The 19284-nt window shown below is 38.7% G+C and overlaps 1 protein-coding gene across 1 annotated transcript; it reads left to right on the top strand.

Moving 5' to 3' along the window:
- The first annotated feature begins 1471 nt into the window (after nucleotides 1-1471).
- LOC146464002 (eIF5-mimic protein 1-like) lies at nucleotides 1472-18976 on the top strand. The gene is made up of 17 exons (XM_085083810.1): nucleotides 1472-1575; nucleotides 2372-2443; nucleotides 3843-3928; nucleotides 6056-6149; nucleotides 6376-6476; nucleotides 7412-7477; nucleotides 8598-8676; nucleotides 9300-9356; nucleotides 11078-11187; nucleotides 12183-12269; nucleotides 12375-12458; nucleotides 14024-14089; nucleotides 15333-15413; nucleotides 16520-16591; nucleotides 17137-17203; nucleotides 18004-18126; nucleotides 18852-18976. Exons 2-17 carry the CDS (start codon nucleotides 2383-2385, stop codon nucleotides 18887-18889), a joined length of 1272 nt encoding a protein of 423 aa, XP_084939936.1. The 5' UTR covers nucleotides 1472-1575; nucleotides 2372-2382; the 3' UTR covers nucleotides 18890-18976.
- Nucleotides 18977-19284: the final 308 nt, after the last annotated feature.

The following is a 19284-nucleotide window of genomic DNA, read 5'->3' as shown; positions in this document are numbered from 1 at the left end:
AAAACTACAGTGCATAAGAAACGGAACTCCAAACCGAGATATGGCTCAATTTTGCATTTTTTAATTTTTTTTATTTACTCCACATGATCGTATTACATAAGGTTACAGTGCGTAAGAAAGGAGTGGAGAAGGGCATGGCCACGAAGAGGAGATAGAGCACCATTTACTATCTCTTCCATGATATAGATACTTGATCTGGGCTGCCTTTAGAGCTTGATCGATCATTTCAACATTGATGATGTATTAGCCTCCACCCCCATCCAGCGGGCGGACCCACTCCGAAGGGTCTTTCGTTTCATTCCGGAAGGGTTTAAAGTTCTAAATGGAATGAGAACGCTTACGAGAATGCAATCTCGTTAGCGACCAAAAGCTGAAATAATAGAAGCTGGTCAGTTACCAGAGCTTTTAGCATAAACTTTCTACCTCGGTCTCCGGGTGACACTCTTAATCCAGCCGTAAATCGTCTTGAATTTTAGATTCGAGATCTTAATTAATCTACGAGCATTATTGTCATAACTGTAGTGTGATCACAAAGTGTATACTTTTACTCAGTTGAAGAGTTGCCGTAATACGTATTAGAATCCGTTTTAGTGGTCGCTCACGAGGGATTAAAAACAAAGGAAAAGATCATTTGGTAATTCCCAAAAGTAGTCGCAGTCGCTTATGGGAGTGGTCAATGAATGAATTTGTCAACAGAGAATACATTGGTCTACAGTTACGCCCTTTTTTCACCCCAAACATGGCAAACGTAAGCCCGGTCGCCCAAAGCTAATTTTTTTTATAAGTACATTGCCAGCGATCAGCCAGGCATACCCACCAAGGCCAGAAGAGATTCGAAGCATGGTAAGAGGCCGGAAGGCTTGGAGAAAGCTCATGACCGACTGCAGTGCAGTTGGCTGATGATGATGATGATGATGATGATGATGATGATGATGATGGGAGTGGTCTCTTACGAGGTGGTCATTTCCGCCACTCCTATGTATTGCAACATCCTCCATAATATAATATTGGAATTTCATTTATATAATTTAGTAACATCTAAACCTGAAGAAGGCTGGTTTGGCCAGCCGAAATATTGTTTTAAAATATATTACGTTGTGTCAGCTTTGCAGTAGTCTTTGGACTTCTCATCGTCTATTTTTCAAATTTGGCTGATTAGATCTCCTGTGAGATCAAACGTACAAGCAAGCAGGATCTTCGTTCACGGCTTTTGCAGTTTTTAAAGTTTTCATTCGCTTACGAGAGCTTTTTATTACAGAGTATCAGTTATAATTCAAATGGAGTTTCACAATGGTGGTCGTTACTAGAGCTAGAACTAGAGCTGGTCGCTTGCGAGAGTGGTCGCAATGACAGCTTCGACTGTATAGCACCTTGGCCCGTTTGATGTGTGACTCTCCCCCCACCAGGGATCCCACGGGCAATTCCACTTCAAGGCGGGGTTGCTATTCGATCCAGTCCCCCAACAGCTCGTAATCCCTCGTGCTTTGAGGGTGTCATATTTTCAGCGAAGCAGTGTGGTTCAACTGCGTTCATCAATAACTTTTTCCTATTGCCCATATCTTAAACGGTTTTCAGGTAAGAAAATTCATTGTTTCACGGCTGAGATTAATGTTTTGAAAGTTTTTCAAGCTACGTGACTACCACGTAGAAATCGCCCTGGTTAATTTCGCCGGTTCTGAGCTAAAAAGAAGCGTACTTGTGGCTGATTTTCAAGTTCTACGCACGCTTATTCGGATAGTTTAACTTTGTACATTTCGCGATTACGGCGCAGTACATACTAAATAATTATCTACAGGAGCTAGAAATGATAGTTTATCACAGTTACCCGGTCCTAGTTCATAATTAAATTATTTTGTCGAATCGAATCGAGAGATATTCTGTGATCGAATCCTATCTTGGCTTGCGCCAAATCGATTTCCGAACTTCAAATTCGTTGCCCGCATTTGCTTAGCTCATGTGTTCTGTTGTCTTTGTTGTGCAAATGTTTTCGCATCACGGCACACTTTGGCTTCCAAATCGGAGCTCCCTGCCCTGAAAATTGCCTGGACTGTTTGGAAATGGAATATGCTTTGTGGCGTCGTTTTATTCTATGAACACGAAGGAGCTCCGCGTGAAAACAGGAAGAAACAACGCTTGAAAATCATGATCAGTCGCCTTCAATATTTAGCATAATTTTGAACTTAACTTTAATTAGCGTTGCCAACTGTCTACTGTAAATGCCGTTTATCACAATAGCTCTAGAGTAGATTACAACTATATATTGGCAAAAGGTGACGTTGATTCGGAACTAAGAAACGTGTACTCGATTGATCCAACTATTCACCTTTTACAATCTTGTTGCTCAGCTTTACGTTGATTTCTTTAATTTCAGACAGTTGTTTTATGAGTCAAAAGCAACCCAAACCTACACTTAGTGGCCAGCGGATAAGGACCCGCAAAAGAGGTAGATATAGTGTTAAAATTATCTGTTTGATTTCGCACTTCCTTTTATTATACATGAGAATGTTGAAAGTTGGGTTTAATTAATCTGACGTATGGTTCTGTAGCTTCCCTGTGGGTTGATGACTGAATGATTTTTTTACGCTGGTGATGTCATGACTGTCAAAACGCAAATATGATCAGCATTAAATCTTTTCAGTGCTAAGAACATTTAAATTGAAACTAGAAAAATTTTGTAAAAGCAAAGGACTACTCGTAATTTTCACCCTTGAGAATTTCAGGACAGCTTTGTACTGAAACAACACCACAGAAAACTAACTGCTCAAAATGTTTAGTTTGCATATCCACTCTTTAGTAAGTTCCACTAAAAACGAAACACACGTTTTAAACAATTGATGCCCTTTGGAAAGTGAAACCAGTGATTGGTGTCATACTGACTCTCAACTTCTGTGTGAAATTGTCTAACCATCTGTTTTCATTTTTCTGTGGAAAGGATAAATAAAAGCTGCATTATTTTGTATTCCTCTTCTTGTGTGAACTATTTCTAAGCCAGCACCTGTACTTTTGTGGTTTGATTATTAGGCAGTATTGAATATTTTGTGCATAAGATGTTATTTCCTACTTATAAAATTAATAATAAGTGCATTATTGTTGACACTCGGTAGCTTTAGTCATGATCAGCCTACATGTCATTGATTTTGTGTGTGACGTCAAACTGCCCGTATTGGTACAGAAGATTCATGTCATATGTAACCTTTTTGAAAATGAATTCTTCCTCATTTACAAGACCAAGTCAGAGGTCTGTTTCAAAGGCTGTCATTTCAATAGATGTAGAGGTGATGTTGAAACCCATTAAATTGAAATTGTAGTATTATTATAAAGTTGAAATTCCTGTAATGATAATATAGGTGATTATTATAATAATAAAAATATCTACAAAGGAAACACCTGTCACATTCATCGGTTTTCAGGGAGGAAGGTCCTCGGACAAGAACAAATAAAAATTAATTATTACCGACTAGGTTAAAATAAATTTGAGAGTTTAAAGTTAAACTAACGGATGCCTCTCCATTCGCAATTAATAGATTTCTTTCTTTGGTAGACAATCAGTCATTTTCCCAGTCTCACAAACATAAACACTTTTAGCTTTGTGACCTCAAAGGTACACGTATTCAATAATGGGAAGGGGAACTGTATTTGACTTTGAAGCTGTTTATTCTCCCAATGCATAATCATCTTTTTTCATGAAAAGGCTAACAGTAAGTCTATTGCTATATGCAGGTTTTCTTGAGGTTGTTGTTAGTTCGCATTCTCACCCCTTTGAATTTTTGTTAAAATCTCAAATTTTTCTAAGCTAACACCTGATATCGTTGTTTTGTTGCATTCTTTAATTTCCTCAACAGACGAAAAAGAAAAGCAAGATCCTCTTGCATTTCGCGATGCTATAATACATGGACTGCAGGACATTGGAAACAATGATCTAGACCAAGTAAGTTGTATCTTGTGGGTGTAGAAGGGTATGATCTTCAGCACACACTTCCTTAGTACTTAGGTCTGTGGCATAGTTTCTTGATTTGAAGAAGTGTCATGGCAAGTAGGAAGTTCATTGCCAAGTGCCCCAAACCCCACATTCACAAACCCCGCCCAGGGGCTACTCCAGATTTCAAGTGATGGGATGATCAAATGGGGGGCAAAAATCAAAGCCCCCCCCCCCCCCCCCTCCCAAAAAAAAAACCTGGACCAAAAATTACTTGAGTTACTTGACTTATTTTTCTTGTCCCCAAAGGGGGCAGGGGGGGGGGGGGGGAATGGGCTGGGGACCAAAAATTTAACCAAAAAAATTCCATGCTGAATTTATGAGCCTTGAAAATTTCTTGAAATGATTAAATGATATATGTTATACATGTAACATAAAAAAAAAAAACCTGAAAAACAAATTTGGTCATGGTACTTTATTTGCAGAACTACGAGCCCGGGATATGCGGACACTACCACAAATTTTCAGATTGTTTTGAATACTCCCAAAAATCCCTACTTAAATCAAGCCACACAAAAAAATACTTGCCAAATTTTCCTACTCAAAAAAATCCTGGAATTGCGAATTTTAAACTGCCAAAAATCCTTTGATCATCCCAGTCACTTAAAACCCGGAGTACCCCCCTCCCTGGGTCCCCCCCTCCCCCTCCCACTACTCCCCTCCTCCCTCACATCTAATTCAAGAGCAACTAACTTGTTATGCAGACTGTACCTCTCCCAGGAAATCTAAGAAAAGAAATCCCAAAATAGTTTGATATTTATCATGCTTTTCATAGCTCAGAGGTCAACATTACATGCATATGCTATTCTTATTTCAGACTTTTGATATTGGCTTGATAGCAAAAATCCACATAATCTGGTGGAGACAACACTTTTTAAGTTATAAGTAAAGTGGCCAAGTTGTCTCTTACAAGTATGATACAGGGCTTCTGATATTATGCGATGTTGCGATTTCGCATAATTGACCTAAAATCGCAATAAATCGCATAATTCATGAAAAATCGCATAATTCATGAAAAATCGCAGAATTTGTACAAAATCGCATAATTTAAGAAAAAAAGAGCAAAAATCTCGCTTTATGTTAAGTTCTCCGATAATTTAAGCGTTATCTCAAGGAGTATTTTCTTTCAAAAGGCGTCAAAAATCACCTGGAAGCGTTTGTTTGTTGATTAAGCGAACAAACAGGCGTTCTATGCTTTATTTTACATGCTGGGGACCTGGTGCTGGTTTTCAATATTAAACAAGTGATCATTGGCCCAGAATAAACAACCCTTTTATGTAAATACACCAATCACAATCATTGATATATTTTCAAGATGTCATTTGATCCCTTCATACTTGCAATGTAGGTATTGGCGTGAAAACTGCTGGATAGTCACTTGCAATATGTAGTTATTTTGTTTTAATTGAAACAAACATCCTCATTATGGATAAGTTTGTTGTTAAAACGCCGAGTGCTTCTTCGCAGGAGAAAAAAAAGATCGCACCTTCCTGTAAATATTTCGGCAAAAGACAGGGCAAGAAAGTACCCGAAGGAACGTTTCATGTTGACGATGGTCTGTTGTTTACCCTGTGAGCAGTGTCTCCTTTGATCTTCCTAGATGTTTTGCTCTTCGTGCAACATAGTGGTTGATCATCTTCGAAAGTCTGTGGTTGACAAGCACATTGAAGCTGAGTCACACAAGCGGAACGCGGAAAAAATTGCGGGTGGGAAGCAACAAACGCTGACTTGACCAAATTAGCAATATCTGTTTTCAATAATTTGAAACGAGCCAAGAAATGATTTTTTTCAGCTGTTTCTTCATTTCTCCGTGCTCTAATTGCTTCTTGAACAGCAAAAAATGGATTGTGCTCCTCTTAGACCTAATAAAACAAGGTTAAATTAGCTTAAATGAAATCGCATAATTTGCCGCATAATAGACCTTTCTTGCCGCATAATGAGACTTAAAAGTGCCGCATAATTTCCAAATTTTTTCCGCACCCTATCAGAAGCCCTGATGATAGCAAAGATGTGATTACACAAATTCAGGAAATTTCATACACATTTCTAACTCGTTTTTTGTGCTCTTTTTTTTGTGAGGTGTTGTCGTTTCTCGACAGAACAGGGAGTAAGTTGAATTACAGGCTGTATGGAGAGTATCTCTTCGATATACTGTTAGCTGGAGGCATTTTAGGTATGTTTTTATTCTTTGAGAGGACAGTCGGGTATTAGAAAGTTTGGTCTCTATGTAGCAGCACCTTTGTTTGCCATTTGACCTGGACTTAAGGATATCGTAGGAAAAATTGTCAGCAAGCATTTCATTGTGGAAGAACCTGTGACTTTGATACTTCGGGCGTAAATTAGATCTCTGAGTGAAAGGATAGTTAATTGAATGTTTTAAATTTTCCAATTCTGTGTAGCCCCCGGTGGAAGTATATTGGAAGAAGGTGAGAAATCCTCATGGAAAACATCAGTGTGTGTGTTTGAGGCCAATGATGACGATCTCAAGACTTACGTGCAGGTAGAGTACACCGTCCAGTACCTCTGTTGTTAACTTTTGAATTCCAGATAAACAGGCCAGGGCCGGGTTGTTTGAATGCCGATTAACGTTAATCTACGATTAAAAGTTAATCAAAGTTTTCATCTTGCTTGTTTAAACTGGTTTTAAAGCCTATTAAGTAATGTTATTGCAAGCTAAAGGTAAAGAAAAGTCTAAGACAACTGAGGGGCAAAAATATTTTGGAATAATCTTTACCGATTAGTAATTTAGCTTGAATGAAAGTTCAGGTTAATCTAGGATTAGCTTAACCGGGCTTTGAACAACTGGGCTCTGGATTCCATCCACAGCCTAAAAAATGGAACTACTTTGACTGGATGTAGTGGACTTCCTAACACTTTTCAATGACATTTTTTACTCTGAATCATACAGAAATGACCCCTTCCTCCCCCCCACCCACCCACCGGCCCTTGTGGCTTACTACAGATAGTGCATTAACGTTGAGCTGCTGATAGCAGACTTTTATCTGGTCAAAATGAGATGTTATCCTGGCATTAAATTGAGTGCAGTCATCGCCCGTTGTTGTTAATATTTAGTATATTTTTATGAAAGTTACGACAATTTTTAAAGTAAACATGTTTTGGATGAAACTTCATCCCTCTTCAGTACAGAACCGGCTGGTGGGTGTGGAATAAATACAAGAAGTATGCAATATTAATAGCTATTTACAATGTGACAATAAAAATAGAGGAAATATAAATGTAGTACAGTTGTGAAAAGAACAGTAAAAATTTACCTTGTGGCGAAAATAAAGGAATGGAACAGTAAATACAGACTTCAGTGTTTCATAAAAATTATTTCATGCCTGCTGGCTCTATGAAAATTTGGAATGTTTTTAAGTATTTTTCTTTCGATTTCATAGTACTGTCTGATTATATGTTTGTCTATGAACATCCTAGGTGATAAACAAGGTTATTGCACGGTACAGATACCTGCAGAAGGCATTCGAAGAGGAGATGAAAAAGGTCAGTTGCGTGAATAATTACCACCTTAAATTAGATACAAAGAGCCATCTGCTCCAGTTGAATTCAAAGGACATTTGCAGCATAAACATCTTTAGCAATGCAAAAATAACCTGTGGTGGGACCTTTCTCTCTCTATCTCTTTTTCTAGAGGGGAAGGTGAGATCTTGTGTCATTAAGTCAGATCCTGGTCTTTTTCGTGATTGCCCCCCTGCCCCCCCCCCCCCCCCCCTTCCAAAAAAAAAAAAACAATATTTATTGGCAGTTATCAGATTTCTCTTGTGCCTTGTGTCCATTCCATTCCATTCTGGTTGGCTCTTGGATAAGCAGGTATGGCGCAGTGGTGAGAGCACTGTTCTCCCACCAATGTGGCTCGGGTTCAAATTTCCAGACTTGTCCTCACTTGTTTGTTGGTTCTTGTCCTTGCTCCGAGAGGTTTTTCTCTCCGAGCAACTATTTTCACTATATGAATTGCGGTCAATTTTGAAGCGAATTTATCGGCCCTTTTATCGTGAAAACTGTTAGGAATGCAGTGAATCGGTCAATAAGAATACTATTTCAGTACAAATTCACAATCAAACCTGTAATTTTTGGTGAAGCTGATTGTCAGAAGCAAGCCCTCATACATTGAGAAAGTCCTCCGTTTAAGTGATGATTTGAGTCATCCACTTGCTCCTCCGTTTAATAAAACCACAATCTGTGCAAACATTAACACAGTCAGTAACATGCTTAAATATAATCCAAAATGTATTGCTTCTCCTTGTAAAACAATTATTATGGATCACACAGTAGATCACCTCATACCCGGATCTAATGTGGCCATGCTCAAAAGGTACGCAAAAAGTAAAAAGAAAGTAAAACCAGAGCCAAAACCTTGACTCGTTACCGTAACAGCACCAGTAGTGTAGTTATCATGCCTCTCCTGTTTTTTGTGATTTCTAACCTTGTATGCTCTATTTGAAATATTTGTTTCTGTCCAGTTTGTTTCATTATCCAGAAAAAGCTCCTCTTTAAGAGAGGATAAAATATTATTATCACTACCCTACCATTACGGTACCCTATTTCTACATGTATATGTCAGTGATAACTGAATGAATTTATTTGATATGTATAATTTTTTCAGATCCTGCTGTTTCTCAAAGGCTTCACAGAAGATCAGAGAAGCAAGCTTGCCATTGTTACTGGAATCATTCTGGCAAATGGTCAGTTTTTCTAATCACTTTCCTTACAAATAATTAGGAATGCATTAACTTGCTATGTAACCACTACATTTATTTTCAGTTCTGTTAAAACCAATGAAAGGCTCAAATTTTATTGTTGCCAAGGTTGCAAAATATAAATTTACAAACCAGAAAGTTGCAGTTGATCTGATCATCAATAATTTATTTTATCATTTGATGCATTTTTTCTTTCTTTCCATTGGCCGAGAGCAAACCACATGACCTACAAATAACTGCCTACAAATAATGGTCTGCTCACTCGCATTACTGTCCAACGGTGTTTTTCTGCAAATAACATTCTGTTCGTGCATTATTGAAACCACGCCCTTGTCTGAAAATGGCAAGTCGCTTCTCTGAGCTGTTAGAGAGTGATTTGACATCTTTAGTTGATCAAAATTATGAAAAATAAACTTGGTGATTGAATGATAAAACAAATTATTATTTATTGATCTCTGATAAAGCAAAATATCATGATTTTTCAGTGGTGAGCAGATCAATTATTGATCTGTGAGACACTGACACGATACAATATGACACTGATACTGACGCAATCTTTTGCTCAACCTCGTCCAATAATTTTTAATTCTTTGTGTTCCTTTCCATAGGCATGGCACCACCAACGTCCCTGACCAGCCTGTTTAATGAAATCCTGATCAAAGAAGGTAATTATATTATTTGTAAGGGAAGTGGTAAAAGCTATTGTACTCAAACAGGACCCACCAAACCACAAGATAGATGGTGATCTCTGCCTGAACTCCACTTCCTCAACCTCAAAAGATGGTGTCTTTTTCGCATAGTCACCCCTCTATCCAGCAGTGAAAAATGACCATGAGACTCAAACCTCACTTTTCTTGTTTATTTAGCAATGCTGACTCTTGCTAGCTGAATGTTCCTTTGTCAACTGCAATAACATTTTGTTGTTAATGTTCATGAGACAGGTGGTGTCTTCAATAACCCCCCTACCCCAGACAAGCTGGGTCCTCTTTGAACAAACTTGTTATGACAATATGTTAGACATTCTGTAAGAAAAATAAAGGAAAATCACAGTGCCCGCCATGCATTCAAGCTTGTTCAATAGTATGAGAAAGTACTGTCCGTGTTATTTTCGCTCTTCCCATGTGGACCAAGATGACAGTGGCTAATATTGCTACCCATGGACCTCATGCTTGGTCAATATATGGCAGCAATAAAGAATTCCAGGCCTATAGATTAACTTGTCTCATGTACCACTGGTCAATATGCCATGGGACGTGATCCTTGAAACAATTTCTCCAACCAAAACTTCGGATTGGTTTAGAATATATCCAGGGATATCTTTAAGAGTTACGCATACATTAGGCAGAACTTGTCATTCATCTTTGGAGTTAGCAGCTCCACAGGGAATGTACCTGGTTGCAAAGATTGTAGGGTCTGTTGATCTTGCTTTTTTGGTCATTTTCAAACCGTAATATCAAATAATTCAATTCCAGAAGTACACCCCTCCCTCCCTCCCCCAGGCATTAGTAGGTCATTTCAACATTGTGCAATGCGGGGGTCGGACATTTGTCTACCCTCAGGCATTTGATGGCCTTGTCTTTTTAACCTCACAATACTGCTGCTAATTTGATTCTATGATAAGCTACTCAGCAAAGACAATAAATTCTTTATTACCTACATCTGAGGAGGATATAAATGAGATGGTAGATCCACAGGATGAACAGTTACTGCCACAATACCAGGGATGTAGTTAATAGCCGGAAGCCGGGAAAATTGCCCTGCTGTGAACACGATTTTTCCGGCTGTAAAGCACTACTTCTTTCTCCAAAATGTTTTTAAATGTTGTCAGAAGATTGTTATTTATTTATTTCGTTTGTTTACACCTTCATTGCTGTCTTACCTGAACTGAAAGGAGGCATGCCCCTGGACCCCCTAGATATAGTGTGCAAAAGGCACACTAGAGTGGGCCTTCGGCCCAAATACCCACCTATCATTGCCGGATTCCCTGCCTATTAAAAACTTTAGCTACATCCCTGAATACTGAGAAATAGGACTTCGTCAAGACTTAAGCTGTACATGTAGTTTGGTATGAATAAGCCTTAGTTTAAACCAACGTCTTTTTCACCTGCGTCGTGGTGCATTTGCATTTGACCAGTTTGTTTGAGTCTACTGTAGGGCCTACAGTGTTTTCAAAAATTTCAAATTTTCAGGGTTCAGCCTGGGTGGGGGGGAGAGGGGGTGGCGGCGGATGGGCACTGTTGTCAATTACATAAATAGCCAGCTTTCTTCCCTGTAGTTGCTGCTTATAATGGCTGACTACCATCTTCTAAGCACAGACCAAGTTAGGTTTACTTAGTACTATTAACGACAGCCTTGACATGTTCTCTGATTTGGCTCTTTTCTTCAGGAATTGCCCTGCAGTTTGTGACCAAAGTCTTCCAGTGCATTGTGAAGGAGAAGGATTTCAATTGTCTGAGCTCAACTCTTAGAAAGGCTGAGTTGGAGAACAAACTATTGGTAAATTACTGTCTCTGATAAAACTGTAAATTTTTATTTTTAGCCTTGTCTATAAGATGTAGATATTTTCTCTTTTCCTCTTTGTTATTATATTTTAGCCATGTTTTTAAGATGTAGATAATTTTCTTTTTTCTCTTTGTTATTATTATCTCTTTGTAAATATCCCGTAATTCAGCTTATGGCTGCAATGGTGGTTGTAATAAAGTATCTATCTATCTATCTAAGTTGTTGCTGTTGTTTATACTATCATTGAGTGATTACACTTGGTTTAGAAAAACCTTGTCCTGTGCAAAGAGTGAACAATGCGACCTGACGGTATTATGGCGGTCGATCCACTCAGTATGCACCTTTCAAAAGTTAAAGCTGAACCTCTTTCAAAGATAACTTCACTCAACCAAGATGGAGACTTTTTAAGATAAACGGGGAGCAGGGCTCCAACCAGTGTGGCTCTGGTTCAATTCCTGGTGTTGCAGCATATTGTGGGTTGATTTTGTTGTTGGGTCTCGTCCCTGCTCCAAGGATTTTTTTCTGGGTACTCCAGTTTTCCCCCATCAACTAAAACCAACATTCCCAAATTCCAATTCGATCTGGAAACAGTTGATGAAAGAGCAACTCTGTGGAAGCTACTGATCTCCCCATTTATTTTCATGTATTTATTTATTTTTAGAAAGAGACTTGCCTCAAGATGGACACCTCTCTTACATGGATAATTCTTTGAAGACTTGTAACCTCCTTTTTTAGACAAACAACTTCCAGTACATTTGGGTAGTAGTGAGGAAGAAAACCTAGCGATAGTGTAGCTGAAGCCTCCTCAAATGCTCTAACAGCTGATAATTTTTTTGCCCCAAGAATGATTATTTTCCGCTAAGTTCACTTTTAATGTTCCTCAAACCCCTTTGGACTTACATTGCCTGCAGGTACAAAAACAGATTGAGAGAGCTGAAGTTTTTGTGGGCCTTATAAGTCAACTAATTAAACTTGTCTTTTTCCAACAGGAGTTCTTTCCTCCCAACAAGCAAACCGAGGAAATGTTTGAGAAGCATTTTAATGCTAATGGATTGGAAAAACTTGTAGAATTTCGGGTGAGTATATCAGAAAGAGAATTTAGCTTAGAACGTTTTCCCCTTGGGTGAACAGATTAAGATAAAGAGTAATCCACTTATGTTTGTTTACTTGCTGATTTTTAGAGAGCCCAGCAGGCCGTGGGCACTCGAAGAGCTTTTCAACAACAGCTGAAAGAGATGCTTGACAATGAGACACCTGTTAAGGAGGTACTGAGTTTTATCTGTTGATAATAATTATGATTCCCCGGGTGGGGGGAGGGGGGTATCTTCCACATGAATTACCAAACCCTTAGGGTCTCCATGGGGGAGTTTATTATATTCCCTGGGTATTGCCACACCCTCCAGGTAGAACCATGGATTGATTAATCCAAGGGGTGGGGGTACACACCCCAGGAACTTACAATACTAAATTATACAATACAATACAATACAATACAACTTTATTGATTCCATCCACTAATGGTTTTTCAGAAACCAATTACAATGAGATATATAAAAGAAACAAAATACAATATAAATACTATAAGGTGATATCTAAATAAAGGATAATGCGTATGTTACACATCCTCAGAACTACCAACGAATTAAAATACAACATCATAAGATTTACATTGCAATCATTAATTATTTTCTAAGAATTTATAAAAAACGCGATTCATGATTAATTTGTTTGTTAAAAGAGTCTAAAGAGCTAATATCCCGAATCTCCTTAGGTTAAAAACACCAGTGCCCACGTATGACCTATACTAGGTGACTTGAAAGGTATTAATTATTTTATCTAAAATTTTGAACTTTCACAGACTGAAATACTTTTGTTTTGCAATTTGGCTCACATAATATATTGGTTACACCCCCTGCTCAACCTTTAGCTGAAAATGGAAAATTGGGCATCCAAGCAACGTTTCTAACAATTTAGTAACAACTCACTGAATTCTATCAAAGAGTGGATGTCCATTGGAGGTTTGGAAACTCTGTTCAGGAAGACCTAAAACCTTGTTTCAGCTTATGGCTTAAAGGGACTACATGTATGTCACCCCAGGTGCATGTGCATGTTGATAAGAAGCACTTTGACATTTTTGGCCCAACTTTTTCAAATACCATCAATCTAGTACCCAGAGCCCTCAGGCTCTTAAGCCAGTGGTTGGTTGCCAAGAGAGACTCTGGATACTGCAATTTTATTACCGCAGGATTTCTGCGGTAAAACAATTCCAGAGTCTCTCCTGGCGCCCACTTGCTGACCAAAAAGCCTGAGGACTCTAGGTATGAGATTGAAATACCATTGTCTGTTCGAATCGCATTCATCTTCTGAAAGTTGGCTGAATTTTTTTGATTTTCAAAATAATACTCTTTATTAATTGCAGAGGTTGTTTGTTGCGGTATTTTTCAAAGCTTCTGCAATGGTGGAAAGGTGAAAATCCCGCGATGAATTACGCTGTATATCCAGATTAGTTTCAACCAGACTCTACTGCACATGTGCCCCAGCTGACATAGTCCCTTTAAACTAAAGTTGCAGTGAGTAAGACATGAACATATGATTTAGATCATATGCCCTGCAGTAAGAACTGAAGGGTGAAAAGGTATTAAGGGGGACCTGCAATTTTGAGACTTATCAAGGCCATTTTGGTGGGATAAATGTGTTGAACTGGTGAGATTCACCTGCACTGACCAAGGTGAAATGGTGCACAGGAACGTTGGAGAGCATTTTCATCGTGTTTTGCAACTTTTGAATGTTCTGCTGCTTGTTCTGATTAATCAGTTAATCTGGTTCACAGATGATCTCCACCTGCAAGGAGGAAATGAAAAAATCAGAACTTCCTGAAGACGACGTGGTTAACCTGGTAAGATAAACAAACCGTACCATAGTAATAATACACACTTACGCATGCATACAAACATAAAGTCAAACCTCCGCTAATGGACACCTCCCCTAGGTGGACTCCTCTCACAAGCAGACACTTGGTCATGTTCCCAGATCTATTCAAACACTACATTTTTAACCTCCCATAAGCAGACACCTCTCTTAAACACTTTTTCTGGGCCTGAGGATGTCCGCTTACAGGAGGTTTGACTGTACATGTGTACAATATTGAAATTCTCTATTTGGGTTTTTCAGTTGGGTCATTCCGGAGTCTTGCCCCATTGTATGTACATGTAAATGCCCTCTGAAAGGTGGTTCAATGGCAGTAGACTACATTGCCTTTGAAATTTCAGCTGTCAAGTGAACTACCTTGTCATTATGTCTGTTACCAAGTTGTGGAAGAGGAAGGGCAAAGGTTTTCCAAATTTCCTTCCTTTCTTGATTCCCAGTTTTCGTCTGATTTATGTTCCCTTCTCTCCGGCCGGGGCTGGCAAAATGGGAATTTTCTGTAGAGCCTCTCCTTGTAACCACCTCATGTCTAGAGTCACATTGTTATTTCGTTGCATATTGGCCTGAAAAAAGTTCATGTTTAGTAATATGTTTGTGAACCTCGTTAATGCCACAACCCAATTAACAGCGCCAAGGGCAATGTTTCATTAAGACTGAGTCGCTATTTCTATTGTAAATAAAGTAAAATGTTGGTCACTGAAACTAAACATGTTGGGAGAGCAGGGAGGGAGCAGTGGCGAGAGCACTTGCCTCCCACCAATGTTGTTATGGTTCGATTCCCAGAGATGGGACCATTATTATGTGATTAAATTTGTTGTTGGTTTTCTACCCTGGTCCAAGTGTTTTTCTGCGGTTTTCCTCCCTCCATAAAAACCGACATTTCCAAGTACATGTAATTATTCAAATTTAACCTTGAACAAACAGCCCCCTTTGAACGAGCTGCTTGTTAGAGCTCTTTGGTGCTCTATTTTTTACACCACAAACCCTTGTTATCCCGTTGATCATCATTTTTTCATTATGCACTTCTTATCCTCATTTGCTCCTTTAAGTTGCTATTTCATTTCTCATTGCAACACTTTGTTCGTTGCCTAACCAGCTTCTTTAGCAGGGCTGTTCATACGGCATGGTTTTTTGTGGCCAGTTGGTGGTGGGATTGATAGGGTTTGATTGAAAATAAATAACAAAATAATAAAGAGGTGAACATTTGTGTTCAGGTGTGGAAAGGTTTGATGAGAGCCGTCGAATGGAACAAGAAAGAAGACCTGGTGCATGATCAAGCTTTGAAACATCTCAAGGTGCGTTGAAAAGACATTTTGCTTGATCCCTGAGTGACCATCCCAAGCTTTTAGAGAAAGGCAAGACACAGGTTTTCGCTCCCACAACTGAGTTGGCAGAAAAACCTCAACCTGACATTTTTATGGTTTAATGCACAGTCTACAGTTTAAATCACCTTATACACTCGATTGCAAAAACGTTGACACCTAAAAAGCATAAACGGTGAACGATGAGACCCAACAGATTTGTGGGTAGTGTTTGAACAATAACCTCATTTCCATAATCAATAATTTACTATTCTCGTTCTTTGCAATAAAAAATACAGTGCTGACTTGATTCTTCCGAATAATTTTCTATCAAATATTGCTTAAGTTCATTGCCTGTTTTGAACTTAGGCAAATCGCGAATTGTATATCCGTCAAACTGACCCTTGTTGGCCAACTTGGACACTTTAAGGAAAGCTTGGACAGTTTTCATCATTCACCATGTGCAACTTATTTTGGTCGTCAGCCGTCGCACGAGAATAGAATATTATGCAAATAAATTTAGTACACTTATACCCACAAAGCAATTGGGTCTCATCGTTCACGGTTCATTCTTTTTAGGTGTCAACGTTTTTGCAATCGAGTGTATACATGTGCAATAGACCTGCGCCTTCCAAAAGCTCTATTTTGACTGGACCCTTACAACCTGTAGCAGCATTATTTTTTAAGGCTGGGAACGTTGTTCTCATTGTTCGTTCTCCTCTCGACCAACCATGTAAGACATAGCAAATGGTGCAGGTTGTCCCTACATGTAAGCTAAGAACAACTGTAGAGTACAAGATCTGTTTGACGTCTTCTTTTCATTGAATAGCATAAAATTGCATAAATTCCACAAATTTTGCAGAAAGCAAACATTTTATAAATGTGTATTTATTTAATCCATTTGCAGGATTTTAATATATATCTTGTCTACTGTTTTCTTTGTCAAGTCTGTCTGGGCTTTTAACCCTTTAGACCCTAACAGTGATCAGCATCAAACTTCTCCTTGTAATGTCCATGCTTATTCAACCCCTGAGACAAGATAGGAGAATTTGTTCTTTGGTATTAGGAGTTAATCTGTTTATATGTTGTTGTTGTTGTAGGTTTATGCTCCTCTTTTGGCTACTTTCACTACCCAAGCCAAGTCTGAGATCAACCTTTTGGTCAAAGTCCAGGTAATCAGGAAATTTAATGCACATTATAACCCCAGGCAAGAAAATGTGAAGCAGTGTCACTTCATCAAATTCAAGGCCACATGTTTGATTGTACAGTTAAATCTGAGCCCTCAAAAAACGATCAAATGTGAGTTTATGTAGTGTTTAAAACACGAGCAGCAGTGTTTTGTTGGGATTTAAAGCAGGTTTCAGACCCGATAAAACACGTGCTGCGAGTTTTTGAACTGCTTCAAAAACATCCCTGGAAAAGTGTGTGTCAAGAGAGTCCATAACAATGATGCTTTTGTGAACGTTGGAAATTAGCATACTAAAAAACACCGCATACTATTAAGGAGGAGGTTTTATCGGGTTTTAAAACCACTGCACGTGTTACTTTATCGACCATTTGATAGGTCAATGGGCTACTAAATTATTAATGAGTGTTTGAAGTTATATACACCTACAAACATGGGCGGTAAGTTTTGGGATGCTGCAATGATTCGTATGTTGTCTGTCTGTCTGTCTGTCTACAACCTGAACAATTTTATACAATTTTTTTTTTTCAGGAATACTGCTATGACAACATGTCCTTTATGAAAGTGTTTCAGAAGATGGTGATGCTACTGTACAAAAGTAAGAATTTCTGTGATTACAATCCACTGTACTAAAAAAAAAAATGGTGGAGGCTGAACATTTTACCACAGTACCTTACAGTACCTTATTTCTAAAACGTTGAGGAACTGAAAACAAAAGAGGACCCTATTTTTGGTTAATTCTTTTGTTTTGGCTCAAATGTCATCCATCCAAAGCTTAAGGTTAAAATAGATACGGAAATATAACATTTGTATTTGAATTTCACAGTCAACCAAGGCCTTATCAAAACTGTTGCCTAAAAAAAATTCCAAGGAGTCAACAAGGAGAAGTCTAACATGTAGCCTGCCACACACTTGAGGAAAGAGCTGAGCAAACTGCCTCACGAGGCGATCAGCTCAGCTGTTTCATCATGTGTGCGGTTGAGTTTTTCGCCTCGCGAGGCTGTGAGGAAAATATCTGTCGTGTTTGATATTTGAGATTTTGCCTCGCGAGGCGAAATTCTCATGAAAAGTCAACCACACACGTGTGGAAATAGCTGAGCTGATTACCTTGCGTGGCGTCGCGATTCCTCGCAAAACAGTTTTCTCAGCTCTTTCCTTAAGTGTGCGGCAGGCTTTGCAAAAGATTTAGGCGCCCGGAGCTGTTTATTGGATTCCCCAGGCTACCGTGCTCCTGTTGGGCCTCAGAATGTACCTTTCTATTTGACACACCCTTTTGAGTTCTTATGACAGGTGCTTTTATACATGTAGATCGAGAGATAGTCCCCCGCACTATTGTATGATGAAGATTAAGAAGATTTAGGCATCAAACTGAACAGTTTTTTTCCTCTCTTTCTTTAGCTGACGTTCTTAGTGAAGACACCATCATCAAGTGGTACAAGGGAGCCCATTCCGCAAAAGGCAAAAATGTTTTCTTGGAACAAATGAAGAAGATGGTGGAGTGGTTGCAGAGCGCTGAGGAAGGTAAGATTTTTTTCAGTCCTTTGTGGGACTGAGCCGATAAACATTTCTGGGGATAGCAGCAGTCCTGAAAAAGTACAGCGTGGTTTACGATTTAGTGTCAAAAGTAATTATGCCTTCGGTTTGGTTTTGCTTCACCAACACTGCCGATTAATCAGAAGCAAAACCAAAACCAATCATGCTTTGTTCGCACGCGTTTTCATGCATTCAGTTCGGATTTTGATTGGCTCATTGCGCTGTTTTCGTCTGTTGTGATTGGCTAGGGATGGTAAAACGAACGACTTTCACGAACGCGCGCCAAAATTGCCTCGCGTCGAGCATGCGTAGTTCACACGCTTTACTTTCCCGTAGGCAATAATATAATGTAGTCTTTCGTTATTTATTTATTTTTATTCATTCGTTCGTTCGTTCATTCATTCCTTCTCAAAATTCTTGTTGTTACGTTTGCTTTCGTTTTAAACGTTGTAACGTTAATTATTTTGCTCATGCCCATTGACCAGTTGTATTTTCATATTTCAAATTGTAACGTTTTTGTTTATGTATCTTTAGCCTGTTTCTAAGGTATCTATTGTAATTATAATTGTAGTCTTTTGTTAGGATCAGTCTCAAAAATACCCTGAAGAAGAAAGGCCGTGCCTTACGAAATATTGGATAAACTTATTTCCCTGACCGTAAATTCCCTCTTGTTCTTGTTTAGATTATTCATTCATTTGTTTGTTTGTTTTTAGAAACGGAATCAGAGGAGGAAGAGGAAGAAGGGTCTTAAAGCTTTGTAAACCACTCGAGTGGCGTAAAATAATCAATTGTACTGTGTATGAATTTGAATAAACAAACTAGTATTATTGGCACAAAAGGTGTTTTTTCAATTTATACATAAGATCAATTTTGTTTTCACGTCTTGTAAAAACAAGGCGTTCATTAAAGAGGCAGCGTCAATTGGAATCAGACAAAAAACAAACAAACAAACAAACTGAAATTTCTGTGATGGAAACGTTAAAGTAATGGTCAAGTTTTGTTAGCCATCACCCCACCGTTGCATGGAAACTATTATTGATTTCTTTTTTGGTGCAGATGACTCGGATGGAAATGGATGGCAAGTATTTCCTCGATAAGTCACAATAAACGGGTTATGCTTTGTACCTCCTTGATGAAAACCCTGAA

Source organism: Pavona decussata, unplaced genomic scaffold, assembly GCF_977016875.1.
Source record: "Pavona decussata unplaced genomic scaffold, jaPavDecu1.1 SCAFFOLD_170, whole genome shotgun sequence".
Classification (NCBI taxonomy): domain Eukaryota; kingdom Metazoa; phylum Cnidaria; class Anthozoa; order Scleractinia; family Agariciidae; genus Pavona; species Pavona decussata.
The sequence above is the reverse complement of the archived record's forward strand: the minus strand, read 5'-3'. Positions and strand labels throughout refer to the sequence as shown.

Bases quoted from the DNA above. Each gene is read 5' to 3' on its own strand.
- LOC146464002 (XM_085083810.1), top strand. From the start codon at position 2,383: ATGAGTCAAAAGCAACCCAAACCTACACTTAGTGGCCAGCGGATAAGG. The intron at 11,188-12,182 runs GTAAATTACTGT...TTTTTCCAACAG, and splicing joins AGTTGGAGAACAAACTATTG to GAGTTCTTTCCTCCCAACAA. The intron at 12,459-14,023 runs GTACTGAGTTTT...TCTGGTTCACAG, and splicing joins ATGAGACACCTGTTAAGGAG to ATGATCTCCACCTGCAAGGA.